Source organism: Nanorana parkeri, unplaced genomic scaffold (genome assembly GCF_000935625.1).
Source record: "Nanorana parkeri isolate BGI_ZX_2015 unplaced genomic scaffold, ASM93562v1 scaffold1121, whole genome shotgun sequence".
NCBI lineage: Eukaryota > Metazoa > Chordata > Amphibia > Anura > Dicroglossidae > Nanorana > Nanorana parkeri.
This window is the reverse complement of record NW_017307389.1, coordinates 446,774-465,850: the sequence shown is the minus strand read 5'-3', so window position 1 is coordinate 465,850 and position 19,077 is coordinate 446,774. Positions and strand designations below refer to the sequence as shown.

The 19,077-nt window shown below is 47.1% G+C and overlaps 1 protein-coding gene across 2 annotated transcripts in view; it reads right to left on the bottom strand.

The window, feature by feature from the left end:
- The window catches only part of ACO2 (aconitase 2), a 153,661-nt gene that overhangs the window by 28,012 nt on the left and 106,572 nt on the right, over positions 1-19,077 (bottom strand). For both annotated transcript variants that reach the window (XM_018567963.1, XM_018567964.1), the window contains 2 exons: positions 8,900-9,022; positions 7,488-7,643 (listed from right to left, as the gene is read on the bottom strand). In XM_018567963.1, the coding sequence (XP_018423465.1) occupies positions 7,488-7,643; positions 8,900-9,022 (279 nt within the window). The remainder of the gene's footprint in view (positions 1-7,487; positions 7,644-8,899; positions 9,023-19,077) is intronic.

The following is a 19,077-nucleotide window of genomic DNA, read 5'->3' as shown; positions in this document are numbered from 1 at the left end:
AATCCGCGAAAGCTGCGATCTTGTGGTGAGTGGGGCCTCGTTGGACTCCCTTTATGTCGGGATTGGAACGGACAGTCTGGAGGAAGGGCTCCAGGGCGAGAACAAAGAGGAGAGGCGAGAGGGGGCATCCCTGGCGGGTACCATTGGAAGTAGAGAAAGGGGAGAGAGGACACCATTCACCCGCACACTTGCGGATGGGCATGAATAGAGCGAGCTAATCCAGGTTTACATATGGGGGCCAAGACCGATCGCACGCAAAGTCGAGGAGAGGAAGTCCCAGTCCACCCTGTCGAACGCCTTCTCCGCGTCCGTGGACAGCAGGACGCAAGGAGAGGCGGACAACAGGGCGCAGTGGATGACTCCCAGGGCTCAGGTGGTGTTGTCCCTGGCCTCCCTGGCAGGGACAAAGCCCACCTGGTCAAGGTGGATCAGGTCAGTTAGATGTGGGGCGAGGCGGTGGTACAAGATTTTCGCAAATAGCTTCGTATCTGCGTTCAATGGTGAGATGGGTCTATAGCTGGGGCATACTGAAGGATCTTTGCCCTTCTTGGGAATGACCGTTATATGGGCGTGCAGTGATTCCGGTTGGATAGTGGTTCCAGTGAGGAGGGAGTTGAGGGCTGATAGGAACAGAGTGGAAAGGAAGGGGAGGAATTGTTTGTAGTAGGCGAGGGTGAATCTGTCGGGGCCAGGAGCTTTGCCGGATTGAGTGAATTTTATGGCAGATGCTAGTTCGGTGGGAGTAATCGGGGATTCCAGAAGGGAGAGAACAGACGAGTCAAGGGAGGGCATGCCAGAGTCAGCAATGTAAGCGGCTATGTGGGAGGTGCGTGCACGGGCATGTTCGGGGGGGGTGTGTGTCGAGCGAGAGATTGTATAGGGATGCGTAGTAGTCGCAGAAGGCCGCGGCTATGTCCGTAGGCATAGTGGATTTGTGGCCCGTCGGTCGGGTGATCGTGGGGATGTAGGTCTGGGCATGACGTTTGCGGAGTGCTCTAGCTAAGTACTTGCGGAGCGGAGTTCTCGCAGCGAGCGCAGTTGTGTCTCCAAGGTTCTGTCTACCTTGGCCTTGTGCCGCGTTTCTAGTTGGTGGATCTGGGTCAAAAGTGTCGTGATCTGGGCCAACCGCTGTCTCTTGAGGCGAGCGCCATGGGCTACAAGCGCGCCCCGAATCGTCGCCTTATGCGCCTCCCAAATCACGTAGGGGGATATGTCAGGGGTGGAATTCTCTGCAAAAAAAAAACGGAGGTCGCGTTCGATGGATGCTGATATGTCCGGGTCCTGCAATAAGGACTCATTCAGTCTCCATTGCCACGGGCCTGGGGGGGGGGACCATCCAGGGAGAATGTGAGTAGGATCGGGGCATGGTCCGAGAAGGCAATATTACCGATGTCGGTGGAGTGGACTCGGGGGAGTTGACTGTGGTGTACTAAGAAAAAGTTGATACGGGTGTAGCGTTGGTGTTAGTGGGAGAAGAAAGTATAGTCACGCGAGGAGGGGTGTTGGACACGCCAGGCATCCACTAGTTGGTGGTCAAATAGGCATTTTTTGATACGGTTTAATTTGCTGAAGGAGAGATGGGAGGAGGAGGCGGAGGAATCTAGACTCGGGTCCAGGACAAAGTTGAAGTCCCCTCCGAGGATAAGGAGGCCTTTCCTAAAGTCAGCCAGGTGGGACAGGGCACGAGTCAGGAACGTTATCTGGTCGTGGTTGGGCAGGTAGAGATTGGCTAGAGTAACGGTATGAGTCCCCACAGTGCCCTTAACAGTATACGTCCTCCCTCCCCGGAGAATTGATCCATCAGGAGCCAGGGTAGCGAGCGGGAGAGGACAATACTTACTCCCCTAGAGTGTTTATCCGGATTCTTCCCCACCAGATCTGGTAGAGGATGGGTCGAGTGCCTCCCTTCTGGTTCAGTAGCGTGTACTGGTCTGTCCCGAGTCTGGCCAGGATGGGTCGAAGCAGGAAGTACACCCTCCACCTCCTCTTCCACGGAAGGAACAGGGGAGGGAAATGGCAGGGAGCCCCTGCGTAGGGGCGCAGGCGAACAGGCCGCACAGAGGGGGAAAGAGAAACATACGCTGACAGGACAGAAGCCCGCAGCCCCTCACAAGGAACCGCAGATTGCTTGTCCCTGTGGCCCATGGACACCGCCCACAGACTCTAACCGCCCCAATACACAGACCGCAGTAGGCAGTAAAGACCCTCGTAACTCACGGCCCCTGGCGGCGCTGTCTTGCTGACCCAGCAAAGTGTCCCCCAACTGGAGAACCCCAGCAGCCAGGCCACTCTGTCGAACAGATTCGTCGCAGCTGACCCACCGTGGCAGTCTGCATGCGCTTGTCGGTTGCCCAGGGCAGACTACAAGGATCCAGACATCCAGCCTGTCTCCCTGGCGACACTTGCTAGACGATCCAGCGAAAAACAGGAGAAATCCTGACAAGAATTCAGAGAAAAAATTTGAAGCTCCTTACTCCTGACGCTAGGCAAAAAACTGGAGACTTGTCAGCATGTGGGGGGTTGGGCCACCAGCAGGGGCCGCCCCTAGACTGTCTTAGTCTTTTGTGCCTAGCGTCATTCTCCTGCAGGTGGCGATATACACTACGGTACATGATCTACGATCTGTTCCGTGTCCTTCAATGAACGGAAGAGAACGTGAAGTCTTTCATCATAGGGTGAAGCAATCTTCATGGAGGCGTAGGCACATCAAAAGTTTCTTAATCGTGCGTAGGCTTCGAAATGGGACAGAGGATTTGCCGGTGGATGAATACAGGAGAGGATTCAAAAGGCACGTTGAAATCTCCCCGCAGAACAAGCATCCCTTTGAAGAAATCCTTCAGCAGAGAGCAGGCCTTGCGAAGAAAGTGGACCTGGCCAGCATTGGGACAGTAAAGGTTGGCAAAGGTAACCGGGGTATTGTGGAGTTTGCCTTTGAGGAAAAGGTATCGACCCTCCGGGACGATTAGTTGGTCGGTAAGTTGGAAATTGGCGCGGGAGGAGAAAAGAATGGACACCCCTTTAGACTTAGAGTGGGCAAACGTGGAGTGGTACACCGTGGGGAATTTATGATTACAGAGTTTGGGTATGGCATTAGTGTTGAAGTGCGTTTCCTGCAATAGCACTGCTAGGGCTTTGTGGTGCGAGAAAGCCAGAAGAAATTGAGATCTTTTTTTCTGGGATGTTGAGTCATTTGGCATCGATCAATAGGATTTTCCAGGTGATTGGAGCCGTGTGAGGGCAAGAGACGGTGTGCGGGCGTGATGGAGAGGGTGGGGAGATGGAGGCCTGCAGGCAAGGGGCAAGAAAAGTAGGGAAAGAAAGAAAGAAAGAAAGAGGGAAAGAAAGAAAGAAAGAAAGAAAGAAAGAAAGAAAGGGATACAGGCACAGAAGGGACAAAGCACAAAGTAAAGGAAAGAGAAAGAGAAAGGCAAGAGAAAGGCAGCCCGAGAGACAAGGAATATGCACCTTCTCAGAGAAAGGTAAGATGCTGGGCTGATAAGACACAAAACACTTCATGTGATCAGTCTTGTGGGGGTGAAACTGAGGTATAGAACCAAGAAAAACCTTGAGGCACCTGGGCCTCACTGAACCTAGCATAGGGCAAATATCACAAAACGTCAGCAATGATAAAAATAACAAACAGAATTTGGTGGTGGAACAGGGCAGGTGTAGCTTAAGGTCTATCGTTCAACCCCTGCAACAGCAAGAGGGAACGTCCAGGGTTAAGCTGGAGTGCAGGCAGAGACCACATCTAGACAACAACTTTGTAGCAACACATTGTCAAGGGTTAATAATGCAGAGTCAGATAGCCGTGTAAAACATTAACAAGTCTATAATGACAACAAAAAATGAGAACCAACAGCAGAACCTTAACCGGTTCACCAGCATCAATCTTCTGTACCCCTATGGTTACCGGAGGGATCAAGGAGAGGGAGGGGGAAGGGAGAGAGAAGAAAGGCATGTAGCAGCTGGAGAACATCCTACATGCAGGGGATCAGGCGGAGGAGGCAGCTGTGGCCAAAACAGTGGGTGGAAAGCAAAGGAGTGCTGGCCGACATAGGGAATCCGCTCAGGATAGGGAGGACTGAGGAGGCGGAAGGGGTCTGGGTGTAACGGGGGAAAAGGTGTACATCGGAAGTTGTGGCAGTCTCTCATTGAAGAACAGTAGAAAGGCATCATGGCACACTCACAAACCAGCATGTAAAACAACTTGTCTCACCACTAAGGACAATGACAGAGGTTTGGATACACGTCTTCTGCAAAGGATGTGTAAGTGTAAGTTAGTCTCTCATTGAAGGTTCCAGGTAGGAGAGGGATTCATGAGGCGGGGGGGGGGGACGACTGGCAGAGCACACACAGTACCTGAGATTCAGGGTAGGCAGTTCCAGTGGGTGTCCAGGTTCCCGGGTGGGGTCAACGATAGGGGATCATTGGGTAATGTGCCTTGCAAGCCAGCCGGTGGAAAGAGGGCTGATCGTGGGGAGCCCTTGTTCCCAAAGGTAGGTTACTAGTGGGGGAACCTGCCCCGCGTCGATCTGGAACATGCGGCAGCCTGCGTTTCTGGTGAACTCAGGGAGGAGGATGGAGGCAGCCTGTCATGGAGCCGAAACTCTTCATACCACTCCTGGAGGTCGACAAGTGGAATGCAGAGTTGGTCACAGAATCTCCAAGTCCGCCAGGACAGTAATGATAAAAGTGCGGCCAGAGGAGGTGGCTGCAAAGCCAAACGGGAACCGCCATCTATAGCTGATGCCAAACGGGAACCGCCATCTATAGCTGATGCCATGGGAACAGAGGGTTTGCAGCAGAGGTTGGAGAGCCTGGCTGTGTTGCAGGGTAATGTGGGAGAGATCCTGGAACAATTTGACCTCAGCATCTTGGAAAATAATTTGTGGTCTATACCTTCTCTTCAGAGTTTATCTTCCTTCAATCGAAAGTCCACCAGGCAGCACACGACATCGCGAGGAGGGTCAGTGTCTCGACCTTTAGGCTGCAAGGCACGATGAAAGCGCTACACGTTGACCGGCGATTCTGGCGGTTTGTCCAGTAGATCATTAACGATCTGTAGCAGAGTGGATTTCAATTGGTCCAAATCGATAGACTCCGGGATGCGGCTCTCTCAGGTTATGGCGCCGGCCCCGGTTATCCAGATCCTCTAGATGGCCGTGCATCTACAACAAGTGGGCATTGTGAGCGGCAGACATCTGGTGGATACGGTTCAAGGCAGTGGAATGGCGGGAAGTCGTTCTTCGACCAATTGGATGCGGTCGGCTAGAGTGGAGACTGGATTTCAGTTGCGAAATCTCCGCCGGAGAATGTGGATTTGATGTCCAGGGCTATTGAGTTGAGGTCGGACATACGAGGCATCTGTCCCATCAAAGCTAACAGATCCGAGTGCGGCTGGTGCAGGTCAGCCAGGGACTCCCTGTCCGGGCTGCTGTTAGGCGAGTACACCTCAGGGGGAAGATGGCGCCGCTTTCCCCACGTGGCGCTCCGGTGGCTGAGAGCGGAACATCTCTGGGAGGCTGCGACCGGGTTGAGAACTCGCTTCTGAGCTTTGGTCGCCGGGGTATTCTTCCCCATGGCTGCAGTTGTGATAAGCCCAATTAGAAGCTTAAGAAAGGGAGGCCAGGTGCCGGAGAGGGTCTATGCGTCCATCTTGGTTCCGCGCCAGGCCACGTCCCCAGCCCAATCACTTTTAACTCAAAATCTTCCTGCCGCAAATGAATCACAGCAAGCCTTCCTTCTTAATTGATTCCAACTGATAACACTGGGGCAGCTCCACAATGTAGTGAACCTTAACATCTATGTAATTACAAAAAAGGAGAGCGGCCACTCCATGTGAAGGATCGTTTAATAATTTGCTTTAAAAAGTAGAAATGTACTCACGAGAAAAAGTGACAAGCGTATTCAATGGTTCCCATCCTATCGCCCATCAGAAGCCACAGCGCAGCCAGGTCAGCTCACGACCGAAGTCGTCTTCCAGCAGTGAGTGGCCACTGACCTGGCTGCGCTGTGGCTTTTGATGGGCGATAGTCTCCTGTGAGGGGAACCATTGAATGCGCTTGTGTCACTTTCCTCTTGGGAGTACATTTCTACTTTTTAAAGCAAATTAAGCGATCCTTCACATGGAGAGGGCACTCTCCTTTTTTATCATTCCCAATCACTTTTAGTTGGCAGGGAAGCCAGGAGAGCACGTGCATCTACTTCCATTCCACCCTGCAGCACAGAGGCAGGAGCAGGGACTGGAGACTCCCGGAGGCAGCGGGGGAACTGACACGTCGCACGTCTACTCCCGATCCTGAGGCTCGGCTGAGGTGGAAGGTAGCGGGGAGGGAGACTCAACGTGCACCGGTGGGGAAGCAGTAGCAGGCCGCATCTCTGCACTGGCTACAGTCCCGTCTTCTAGACAGGCAGAGAGGAAAGATTGCAGAATTAGGGGTCCAGGCACCCGACAAGGATCTCTGTTGCCGCTGCATGTAATAAGCCGTGTGTAAGAGTCAGCTGAAATAGGTTGAGTACACTGCGCTTCAGTTCCACGTCTTTATGCCGACAGCCAGACCACACCCTGCCATTTTTTGTGGTTGAAAATTAACATTCCATTACACTACTTTTCTAAAACTGTCAAAATTCAATATGGCGACCTAAAGGCATTCTGTACATAGCTGGTGTATAGAACGCCCCCAGAAATGTTTCCCGCTTCTGTGATTGGAAGATTTTGACAGAAGTCTACACTAATATGCAAGCAAATTTTTCCTTTTTCACTTTATTGCTATTAGAAAGGGGTGCTGACAAACCTATGTGAGCAAAGTGCAGTGACAGGTTCTCTTTAGGAAGATATAAGAAGGGTCTATTGGACCTCTATTGTCACCTCTGCACTTCACTGAAGCTAATGGAGCATCTGCATGTGCTCCATTAGGTCTTCTCCAGCAATGGAGGCTGGGGGAATGACAGCTCTGAATGCAAAAATGGTCCTTCCATGCTTCCTGCTAACACCTGCCATGGCTGCCCAGGACAACCAGGAAAGATAGTTGAGACCAGGTAACATGGGGGTGGTGGAAGGTGGATCAGGGGGTCACAGCACGTTACTGTACATGTTACTGTACATGTGGAAGGGATTCCTTCCACTACAAACTTCAGCCAGGAATTTGTGACAAATCTGTGGTGCTGCCCATGTACGACATACACCAGTGGCAAGTAAAGGGTTAGCTGGATAACATTGTTTGCTAAACTACTGTGTATCAAACAGTTTTTTTTTTGTTTGTTTTTTTTTAGATTAAAAAAAAAAGCTAATAGTTTTACTTTTCCCTCCCCCCATCTCAATGTATTGATTGGGTTTTGATCTACCTTTAAACGTGATCCTACAGACCGGTCTCAGGCAGAGGATCATTCGTAGTCACTCAACTTTTTGCCTTAAAATCAACTTCACACACATTTGCTTATGAGGAGAAACAGAATTAAACAAGACAACTGTCATTGTGCATCACCTTTATGAGGATTTGCATATTTTCCAAGTCCTTTCCATCCCACTTGTCAAAAGGCTCCAAAAGCTGCAGGCGCTGGCTGGTAGGATTCACATCAACACGTTCAGCACTAGCATCCTTGGGTGGGTGCTGGTAAGTGTCCTGACCAGGGTCAAAATTCTGGGGAGATACAAAATCATCGCTATAAATGCATGGTTTTCTGAAAAAAAGCACGACACCTTCAAATAAACTCACAGCACCCTCTTTACTGGGTATAGCAGAACATGAATACAAATAGCCAAACAAATCGTGTGACTAAAAGGAAAATAAAACAGGGTCAATATACCCTAGTTTTCCCCTTTAAAGCTATATTTTACTAAATTTAAGTACGGGTCAGTTATGATGTTTTGATAACACATCATGTCTGTTTTTTGCTTCAATATGTTTAAAGCAGCTTTATATACAAACAAATTTGAAGTCAGTCAAGAGGTTCAGTTCAACCTACATGAGAACGGGGTAAGAAAACTCTGAATGTGAAATAACAGTCTGTGCCAGAGATGCTGGTCACAGTATCCAGCCTGGAGGTCAACTAATAAATCCAGTGAGCAGAGTTTCTGTGGTCAAAAATACATAGAGCTGTCGAAGAGAGTAGCCCACATAGGTAAAGCCAGTGGAAGGTTGACAGCTGTGCAAATAAACATTCTTTACAAGAGCGTTGTATAAAAAGGCATCGCTGATGGAATCTTGAGTAAAGTAGGGTACACACCAGACAATTGATCATTCACCAGGAACCAGCCGAAATTCACACAGTGCGTGCTGCTGCCGGCACCCTGCAGCTGATTGACTGAGCTGGTTGGACAATTCTCAGCTAAAATGGAGCTTGCAGCCAATCAGCCAGCTGCTATAATACAATGCAAACAGTGGGGGGGATTTGTCCAATAACAGTCATAAGCATTTAAAGAATCTGTTCTATTTTTTACTTTAGGTCACAGGTTGAACAAAAAAAATAAACTTGTATACCCAACTTAGGAACTACAGCAGAAAACTATGATAGGCTCTCTCGTCTTTGTAAAGAACAGGTTAATAAGGAGCAGTAGTCATGTGAAACCCAAAATTGAACGATCGAAGAACTAGCAAAATAATTTCCTGGCTGGATTAATCTCAAATTTCTACAGTAACATGTGCCACACCAGATAAACCAAGCAAGGTTCAGAATTTTGGCATCAATTCACAGATCCTCTGTCTTTAAATCAATTTTCCTGGATGATCGTGGCACGATTTTGCAGGGAATGCCATTCTGGTGCACAAAGGCTCATGAAAGCCCAGCTCAAGCTCATATCCGTGTTCCTTTAAGATGGGATTCGATTTTGTACTACTGCAAAGGTGCACAGTTACACGATTTAGATCTAACCTAAAAAAAAACAAAAAAAACTCACAGATTTGGGTAGCTCATCCGCATCTGGTGGCTCTAGCTTAAACTGCTTTCCATCAGCACCAATAAGAAAGTCTCCCTCTGGGTCAAACGTTAAGGTCCCAGCAATTGATAAAGCCGTGACTATCTGCAAATACAAAAGTGAACTTTATGTACAAGGTATAATGCTACACTTGGCTAAAGCAAGACAAAGCTGTGTTCCAACAAGACAATGCACCATGCCACGGTGCTCGTATTGTGCAGGAGTGGTTTCAAGAACATGCTTAGGTGGCCCCCACCTTGCATAGGTGGCCGCCACAATCGCCAGATCTCAATCCAATTGAGCATTTGTGGGATGAAGGTGAAAGAGCCATCAGGCAGCTGGTTCCACAACCATCAAATCTCACAGAAGTGGACAGTGCTATTCATCCGGCATGGTGTCAAATTCCTCGCATCACCTTTCAACATCTCGTGGAGTCAATGCCAAGAAGAATCGCCGTAGTATTGAAGGCAAAAAGGTGGCCCAACAAAGTATTGATGGGGTGGTCATAATAATCTGGCCACTCAGTGTATGTGTATATATAATTACTTGGCTTTTGAAATCTAATAAAGCCCAGCACCTCCTTCAAGCTTTGACTAGTTAAAGCTGAATTCTAGCAAGACACATGTTTGAAAACATATAGGGACTATTTTACTTGCCAAATATTCCAAGTAGTTAAGTAGTGCTCAGCCCAGTCCTCCGGCCCGCGAACCGGTACTATGTGGCCTGCAGCCAGCTGACATGTCAGGCACGCAGTCACAGACCACGTACCTGACTTGCGGGAGAAGCTCCATGGTCTGCATCTGTGTCAGATGCAGAGCTGCTCCTGTCAGCTCTGGCTTCTTTCGGCCGGTGCTCTGACCGTTCGAAAGAAGCCGGAGCTGACAAAGAAAGGATGTATTAGTGAGGTCTGCCGATCACCAGGGATCGATCTTTCTTACAGCCTCCTCCCTGCAAAGACGTGAACAGGTAAGGGGGCTCGCGCGGGGGGGGGGGGGGGTATTTTTTAGGGGGTGGGGGAGTTATTATTTTGTGTGGGGGGATTAATAAGGTGGAAGGGGGAGTGTATTATTTTGTGTGGGGGGATTAATAAGGTGGAAGGGGGAGTGTATTATTTTGTGTGGGGGGATTAATAAGGTGGAAGGGGGAGTGTATTATTTTGTGTGGGGGGATTAATAAGGTGGAAGGGGGAGTGTATTATTTTAATTTTTTTTGTGTGTGGGGGGGTTAATGAGGGAGAAGGGGATTTTATATATATGTATACATACACAGAAATTACATTTTTAAAACCGAAACAGAAAAATAAACAGAATCAAATAAAAAAAAGTCAGGCTGAAACCGAAAACATTTTTTGTACCCTTTTCAAATGTTTAAAGGTCTAAAACAGATTCCTGATCTTTCCCTTTTAAAATAGAAAAAGAGATTGAGGACACCGAGCCCTCAATCTTTCTGCAGCCCCTGTTGTGAATTACCAAGCATTCATTCATAACTTGTGGCAACAGCAGGGGGAATTTATCACAGCAATTGCGAGTGTTTGAACTTGCACGGAATATATTTGCCTTATGGGATCAGAAAGGATTTTTTTTTCCCTTTTGGAGCAAATTGAACCATGCTTTATAGGGGTTTTGTGCCTACCTCTGGTTCAACATTGGGTAATTGTGGGCATAGTGTTCTATTTAGGCTATTCTTTTTTTTTTTCTCCGTATCTCTATAAGTTGAACTCGATGGACTTTTGTCATTTTTCAATCTGCCTAACTATAAGTAACTTTGCGCCAGATTTATGTTGCTAGTGTAATGTTGTTCATAAATCAGGTTAAATAATAGACTCCAGGAAAGAAGACTCTTAACTAACTCCAGGCAAAAAGTTTAACTGTCGCTTCTTGAAGTGGTAATGGGGACTTCAGTTGTTATTGTTTTGTTAGGTGATGCTCCAGTTTCAGACAGCCGCAGAACAAGTGCAGATGTAAACAGTTAAGAAACTTTCATAAAAAACAGGCGCAAAACAGGGGCAATTGGAAAACTAGTCCAAGCTCTGGTCAAAACAGGCACACATGTCAAAAAAGACAGATTGGCACATGAAACAAAAAAAAAAACAAAAAAAAGGGATCCAAGAGGCTAAAACTGCTGCAATTGCTTGGATAAATTCCCCCAGTATGTTTACCATATCCACAATCATGAATGAACAAAAAGTGATGTAGATCACTTCCAATTCAGTTATAATTGGGGACACAGTAAACACTCAGCGTGTACCAGCTCTCCATCTTGATTCGCTGTCACAGGAGGCTGAGCGAGCAGTGCCAGGAGGAGAGCTCTGTCTCATGTGACAGCTGTGGGAAGCCGACTGAAAACCTGCCTTGGAGGATCTCAACGAGGAAGTGGAAAAACGAGAAGGAACAATGATTAAATCGGAGACAGAAAAGACTTCGCAGTCTATACCATTGGCTTCTTCTGCTGAGGAAGACAGGTGCTCTTGCCGTTAGTATTGTCCTATATAAATAGTACCTAGAAACTATATTAAAAAATGTGCCTCAAAGCCTCTGACACAAGAATTCCATGCAGTCCAGCAACTGAAAAAGGGTGTCCACTCAAGAGTACTGACAGGAGGACCATGTGAAAAACAAGGATGCTTTTAGCAGATCAGCACAGCTGAAATTAGAATTACAGCCATTTGTCTACACATACAGACCTGGTCAGACAAAGTACAACCAAACAGGAGACACAAGATGATTTTTGACCTACCGGTACCAGTAAAATCCGTTTCTTGGAGTACAGGACACAGGCAATTTCAGAAACGACTGAGAAGTTTGGGTAGTGTGCAAGTATCAAAAGGTGATTGGACAACATTCAGAGCTGTGAGGACTCTTGTATAACCCCTTCCAGTCCCAGAAATGCTCTTTTTTTTTAGCAAGCAAAGGGGAGGGTAAGATGCAATTTGCAATAGTAATTCAAACATTCTATTTGGACTGATTGTGCAGTATAGACAGATCTAGAGACTACTGGGAAGTCCAAAAGCAATAAAACTAAGGGATGGGCAACACAGCAAACCGACAACAGGCACACAAAAACCAAAGGGGAAAACCCACGGTCAGAGAGCAGCCTGTAGCACCTTACAGACAAAACCAGCATCAGCGAAGGTTTGAACATCCACCTAGTAAAGATTGCTAAATGTATGAACAGAAGACCAGGTAGTGGTCTTACAAATGTGCAGAGCAGATGCCAAATAGCCCAATCTACTAAAGAAGGAAATCCCCTTCTTGAAGGGAGGCAATGACCAACTGTGCCGACACCATTAAGAACTTGTGAATCCAAAGAAACAAAGTAGAGTAAAACCCTTGGAAACTCCTGACGGGACAGGTATGATGACTCCTGATATCAGCAGTTGATGCAACACCCTCTTTCCATGGGTGGAAGAGGGCATATTTGTAAGGCATAAACCAAGATATGGGGGGTAGTAATGAATTTCCAGCTTGTAACCCTGGAAAACGACAAATTGAACCCAACATCCTGTATGCCCTTCTGAACACAAATGGCTGCAAAAGCCAACAGACATCCCTCCATTTATGGAAGTGGGGGTGCCCTGTCATTCAGTGAAGTGCTTGGAGCCAATCTTGGCTGACTTAGGGGGACCAGGCCTTATGACTAAAGGAGCTCTTATTGAACAAGGTTGAGGTAGGCTTACTGGGGAGGAACCTTAGTATTCTTACCCAGCAAGTGGAAAAAATCTTACCCCCAGCTTTTAAAAAAAATTATTTTTCAAAAGCAGCAAGAGCCAAAAGGGTAAAGGATAACACGTCTAACATATGTCGCAATAGGACAAAGTTCATACAAAAAGGATAACAAAAATATCACAGCTTTCTACATTCAGAGCAGATAATCACATTTGTATGAACTCATCCTTCCTGGTCGCAACCAAGAATCTCTCTCCACTCATCAGGCGGAGGACATTAGTTCCGAGAGAGAACCGAGCACTGGTGTATATAGTCATAACAGGGGACTACTAATAAAAACCCACCCAATGGATTTCTGCAATATTTTGTCAAATTGCAAACATAAACTGCTATATGTCAGGCAGAGCAAAGAAAAAAAAGTTAGTGGGTTGAACGCTTCCAAATCCTCTCCAAAAAGACCTCTTCCTGTGAACGGAATCTACTCACTTTTGAACCAAAAGGAGGCACAGTTTAGACAGCTGGGGAAAGGAGTCAGCCAAGCCATCCAGGGAGCTACTGTCAAAGTTCCAAATACCTCAGGAGCGTGGAGTCTGTTGTAGTTGAACCAGGATCCCAAGCTATATGATATTTCCAGACTGTCCGGGTGTGTAACCTCCAATCGAAGCCACCACCAGATACAGGGAAAGTCCAATAAGTGCAAAGGAATGCTTTAACAAGTCTTCAAGGTGTTTCTCCACCATGACTATAAATCTTGGGACATCTTCCACTGCTACACTGAGGAACTTAAAGGTGCAAAATATCAGCATCAACTTCAGCACCGCCTACCTTTAAAAAAATGCTTCATCCTGGGAATAACATAGTACTTATTGCTTTGGAGAAACTAACTAATTAAAAACTTCTATGGATCGCAACTGCAGGAGTGCAATAGTGGTGAGTAACTCAAATGTCCTGTTTAACCCTGGGTTCAAATGAATGGAGATAAAAACTCAAAGGACAGGAGCGCAACTACCAGGAGTGACGTGAACGGAGTGGATCTAGTGGGTCTATGCGAAGGGGGAAGATGGTGGATCTTGACGTGTAAGATCTGGGTGTGTGCCGTACTGTTAAAGCAAACTAACTTACAGTTGGAAGCTTCTCCGTGGTCTGTGCGGCGTGCCCTCATTAGACAGATCCTGGGTCGCCGAGACCCGATGGTGTCCCCGGTGGTATGAGAGGTTGGTCTGTTGGGGGTGCGTGTCAGTGTGGCCGCCCGCGTTCTCAGCTGGCCGGGCCGAGCCGCGTCGGTCAGAAACGAAGACAGAGTGGGAGGAGCTATACCCGGCTGGGGAACGCCGTGCGCCGTGTGACGGGGTGGATCGCCAAGTCTGTGACTGTCGGGTGTCTCCAGTGGCTGCCAAGTGGCTGGCTATGCGTTTCGAGGGTTAACCTCTTTTTCAAGCCTCAAAAATACTTAAATCTCCTCCCACTCTGTCTTCGTTTCTGACCGACGCGGCTCGGCCCGGCCAGCCGAGAACGCGGGCGGCCATACTGACAAGCACCCCCAACAGACCAACCTCTCATACCACCGGGGACACCATCGGGTCTCGGCGACCCAGGATCTGTCTAATGAGGGCGCGCCGCAGACCACGGAGAAGCTTCCAACTGTAAGTTAGTTTGCTTTAACAGTACGGCACACACCCAGATCTTACACGTCAAGATCCACCATCTTCCCCCTTCGCATAGACCCACTCCGTTCACGTCACTCCTGGTAGTTGCGCTCCTGTCCTTTGAGTTTTTATCTGCAGTTACGTATAGACAGGGTCCTCTCCCTGTAGTGAGGAGCTTTGCACACCTACAAATATCAGCCACCCCTTTGAAGTTTGCCCACAGGATTGCGCTTTATCTTTTTTTGTGTTCAAATGAATGGAGTTAAACAACTCAAGATATTCATCCACGATAACCGAAAGGTGTATTACTTCATTCATCCATGGTTATTAACAGAAAATCTCATCATCTACTAAATTTTCCTAACAGGAGATATCGTTAATTCATTAAAGAGTTCTCTCTCACTACACACCTCCTGGCAAGTATACTTAGTTAATAAGTCATATGTAAATCAGGTAAATAAAAATAGCATCATCTGTAGATGAATGAGAGATTTAACTTAGGAATGTCTTAGTACTTGCGTTTTTTGTAGCATATGGATGCAAGACAACTCAGCAAAGCTTGGTAAGCATTTCTAAGCTGTGTGTCGTAAGATGCAGCTATAGATCCAGGTACGGTGCAGACACTGCAGCAAGGGAAGCGAGACAACGAGGTAGTCAGGCTGTAGCTGAAAGATTCTGGCAGACTGCTGGGAGATGATTAGTAACAACTTTGTAGTTTGTAATTCAAGGTAGTTTAGATAGCGTTCCAGCAGGGTGGTGTGGTGGAGAGTCCAGAAAATAAACTTAGACATTTAGGACGCTGAGTAATTCAAATCAGCTGACTATAAAGGAAGCAGCCGACTGGAGATTGGAGGTGAGGAGTGACGTCGGCTGCTGCAATTGGTCGGTAGGCGTGGCTGGAGGTGCCATTCACTCTGTTCCAGACCACGGAACAGGTACAGAGAGCCTCCAATCCACATACAGTACTTCCACTACTAGTGTGTGTGTTGGGAATGTCTAAGTGGGTTTTTTCTTCAGGTAATCCATACTGGTGACCTTCGGGCAAGCCTGTAGGTGGGTCAATGGCTAGACACCCTCACAGGGTGTCATCAATGAGCAGAGAAATGTTGTCATGCATTTTTGGTGGTAAAATCTATGAAGACGTTTCCTGCTTAGAGTAAACGTCTGGGTTTGAGCAAGTACACAACTCCACACCCGCTCCCGCCTCTTCATTTGGCAAAAGGGCAGTAAGCCAAGTCAGACAGCAAGTCAGAAGCAGAACGGACTGTGCTTGTTCCCTCTGTGGCTGGATGCCTTAATCATGTCACAAAGTAGAACCAAAGAAAAAAATAAGTCAGAGGCCGCAAAATCTTCCTTCCCGAGGCAGGAAAAATTAGGTACCCCCGATAGGGCAATAGATGCATTTGAACGGAGTAGTAAGCCTGAAGGTGGGCCAACAAACAGATGGACACTGGCTACCCACACCATTTAGTAGTAGATTTAGTAGTGAAAGTGGCCAACGCTGGCCAATGTCCAAAGTGTCTGCATCTTATGTCCAGAGGGGTCTGGGTATGGTTCCCAATGCTATTCATGTGGGGCACCAATCCAGTAACTGAAGTTGCTGCCATGGCCGGAAGGAACAGATTAAACCATCACAGGAAAAAAAACCTCAAATTACATGCATCTCCACAAAGTGGAGAGGAGTCATCCATCACCTAAGAATACTAGCAAATAACTGAGGATTTCTGGGATGGGTCTTCATAGCACTGGCCACTGTCCAATCACCTGGTGATAACTGCATTGTACCCAGTTGTGTCTGAATCTGCCTGCGTCCTGTACTGTACGATCAAGAAAAACTAATTCTCAGTTTTGGAGATAACAGCTGCAGACCAAAATCAGTTTGAATGACTCTTCCATCAGCGAAGGTATAAAGTCCACATCTAAGAACAGATCTGCAGAGGGATCCTGACCCAAACCAGAGAAATCCAGCTTGTCCATGTCAGATTTAGCAGAGGGGGAAAACAGTTTGCTGGGGACCACCATACCATAAGGAGCCCCCTTTACACAAGAGCAGTGGCGACTCTAGGAACAATATATAGGGGGGGGGGGCACTAATAATTTTCACCACTAAATAATACCACTGAAAAAACTAAATAAGTATTTATAAATAAGATTACAACTCAGAGTAATGCGGTATGCAATGACACACATATACATACATATATATTGTTTTACCCGACGTGACCCCATCTTTTATATTTTACAAAAAAAGTGGGTAATAGTTGTTTTATAGCATAATGTAAAAAAAAAATTCTCAAAATTTTCAGTAATTTCTCCTGAATATAGTAAAAAATAAAACCCGCAGTGGTGATTAAATACCACCAAAAGAAAGCTCTATCTGTCCCCCAAAAAATGGTATAAAATTAATTTCAGTACAGCGTTGCGTGACGGAATAAATGTCAGTCAAAGTACCGCAGCGCTGAACACTGAAAAATGGCCTGGCCAGGTAGGGGATCTAAACACCTGGTCTTCAAGCAGTTAAAATGGGTCTGTCATCCACATTACTATGTTTTGTTGCTGTAGAGCTTTGTGATACACATGATGCAGGCACAGTGTGAAGGATGGAGTGCCCCAGACTTAAAGGGTTATAATAAACTTTCACTTTTTGCATATATCTACTGCTAGCAAGCAGTAGATATATGCAAAACGCTAAAAAAAACTTTTGCAAAGGGTTAATACTTACCAGTTTCTACGCTCCGCGCTCCCGTCCGCCATCTGAAAATTTCTCAGGCGGCTGCAAAAGATCTTAGGCTGGGCGCAAGCGCAGTTCTGATGTTCGGCCTGGAGACGAGGAGAGACACAAGTATATGGAGCAGCGTGCACACGCACAGACTCCGTGGGACAGCAGAGGAGAGGAGTACAGATGAGTCAGTGCTGGATCAGAGATCCGCATCAGCGCTGGAGGGACAGCTGACAACTACAGGAAAGAAGATCGGATTAAGAGGCATCATTTATAGCAAGTCCCTACACTAACATTGGGGGAGGGGGGAAAATTATCCTTTAATATCACTTTAAGGTAGGGGGCCCGGCAACCTGCAATGTCGCCAGTTACCAGGGCTCCCTTCCTGCTGTCTGGGCCCACCAAGTGACACAATGCTAGGGCCCAGTCGCAGCTGCAACTATGTGACCCTGGTAGTTCTGCCACTGTATAGAGGACTATAAATCTCAACATTATACAGCAATGCAGAATACCACCAGCTATAAAGCATAAATTAGGCAGTGGCAAGGCCCCAGCATGGGCTGAAGCGGCAGCCTCATTTTTCTAACTACAGTGCACCCAGTGGCAGACCTAAGGGACAAAGAGCCCGGCTTCCTGATTGGCCCTCCAAAGCTAATTATGAGTAAAGAATAAAAGGCCTGTTTCACACCTGCATGTCCTGCGAACGTGCATTTGCCACGTTGCTCCATTGATTTCAATGGTCATATTTGCGTGGCATCTAGAAGATACGTTCTCCACACACCATTCTGCTTCGGAATGTCCTTTTTTGTGTCTATTTTGTGTGATGCATTTTTCTGCTGCTTTTGCATGCATGGAAATGCAGCAGAAAACCTCACGACTTGCTGGCCGCATTTGGGGTGCATTTAGAAATCAAAGGTTCAGCAAGTGCCTCTTGGCAGGTTTCCACAGACACATGCTGATCACGCTAGGGCTGCAGCTAACGATTATTTTCAAAATCGGTTAGACGATTATTAAGTTCGATTAATCAGATTTTTTTTTAAAAGGCTCCAGTGATGGACTACTAGTTTGTACTGAGATTGTAGTCAATCACAGGAGCAAGCTTGGAGCGGTGGAAGTAAAAAAAAAAAAGTGTGGTGTGCAATATAGTACATTATACACTGGTGCAATACATATGCGCTGTATATATAATGTATTATTGCTGGGATTTGTAGTCCTCTATAGCTGGTGTTATTCTGCATTGCTGTATAATGATTATACGGCACAATGTAGAATACCAATGACCAGTTATACCAGCAGCTGTCGAGGAACAACAAATCCCAGCAATAATACATTATGCAGGCTGTTTAATGTATTATTGCTGGGATTTGTTGTTCCTCTACAGCTGCTGGTATTGTGCAGTGTGCCGCTTTTTAACAAAAAAACAAAAACATTAAAAAAAGGTTTAGAATGTCGTTGCTGAGTGACTTACTTTGAATCGTGGGCCCTTGACTGTCGGCAGGCAGCGGCAAGTCAGGAAGCTCACAGGGAGGAGGAGGAGGAGCAGAGGCATGTCCTCAGCACGTGCGGCTTAACCGGCGTGTGCGGCGTGGGGTGGCGAACAGGCAATTTAATTGATAGCTGAAAAATCGACTAAATCAAATAGTTGTTGCAGCTCTAGATCACGCACTTCGCCACTCGTCCTCAGAATGCGCAGGTGTTAACCAGGCCTAAGACTAACATTAGACCTTTAAATCAAACTCCAATAGCAGCAGTACTTTTACCATTTACAAACGAATAACAATCCCAGCAATGTCAGTGAAGGGTTAACTTTGCCAACTTAAAAGGTATACTTGCAGTTAGCAGACTTCTAATTCCACACACAAGGGTGCTGGAGAGATCAGCATGTCAGTGTGCTCCAAAGTAATGAAGAATGCAGCCTTCCAGCGTGGAACTCAGGATGGAGAGCGGCGAGGTAAGTAGCAATTTTTTTTTTTCTTCAGGATGGAGAGCGGTGTGCCTCGGTAGCCAACAAGACTGAGTTACAGGACATACTCTAAATTCCGCGGCTGTGTGGCCAGTCAGAGTGGCGGAGGGAGAGACTATTTTCTCGGGGGAGGGGGAACTGGGCAATTTCCCCCCCCCTCCGAAAAT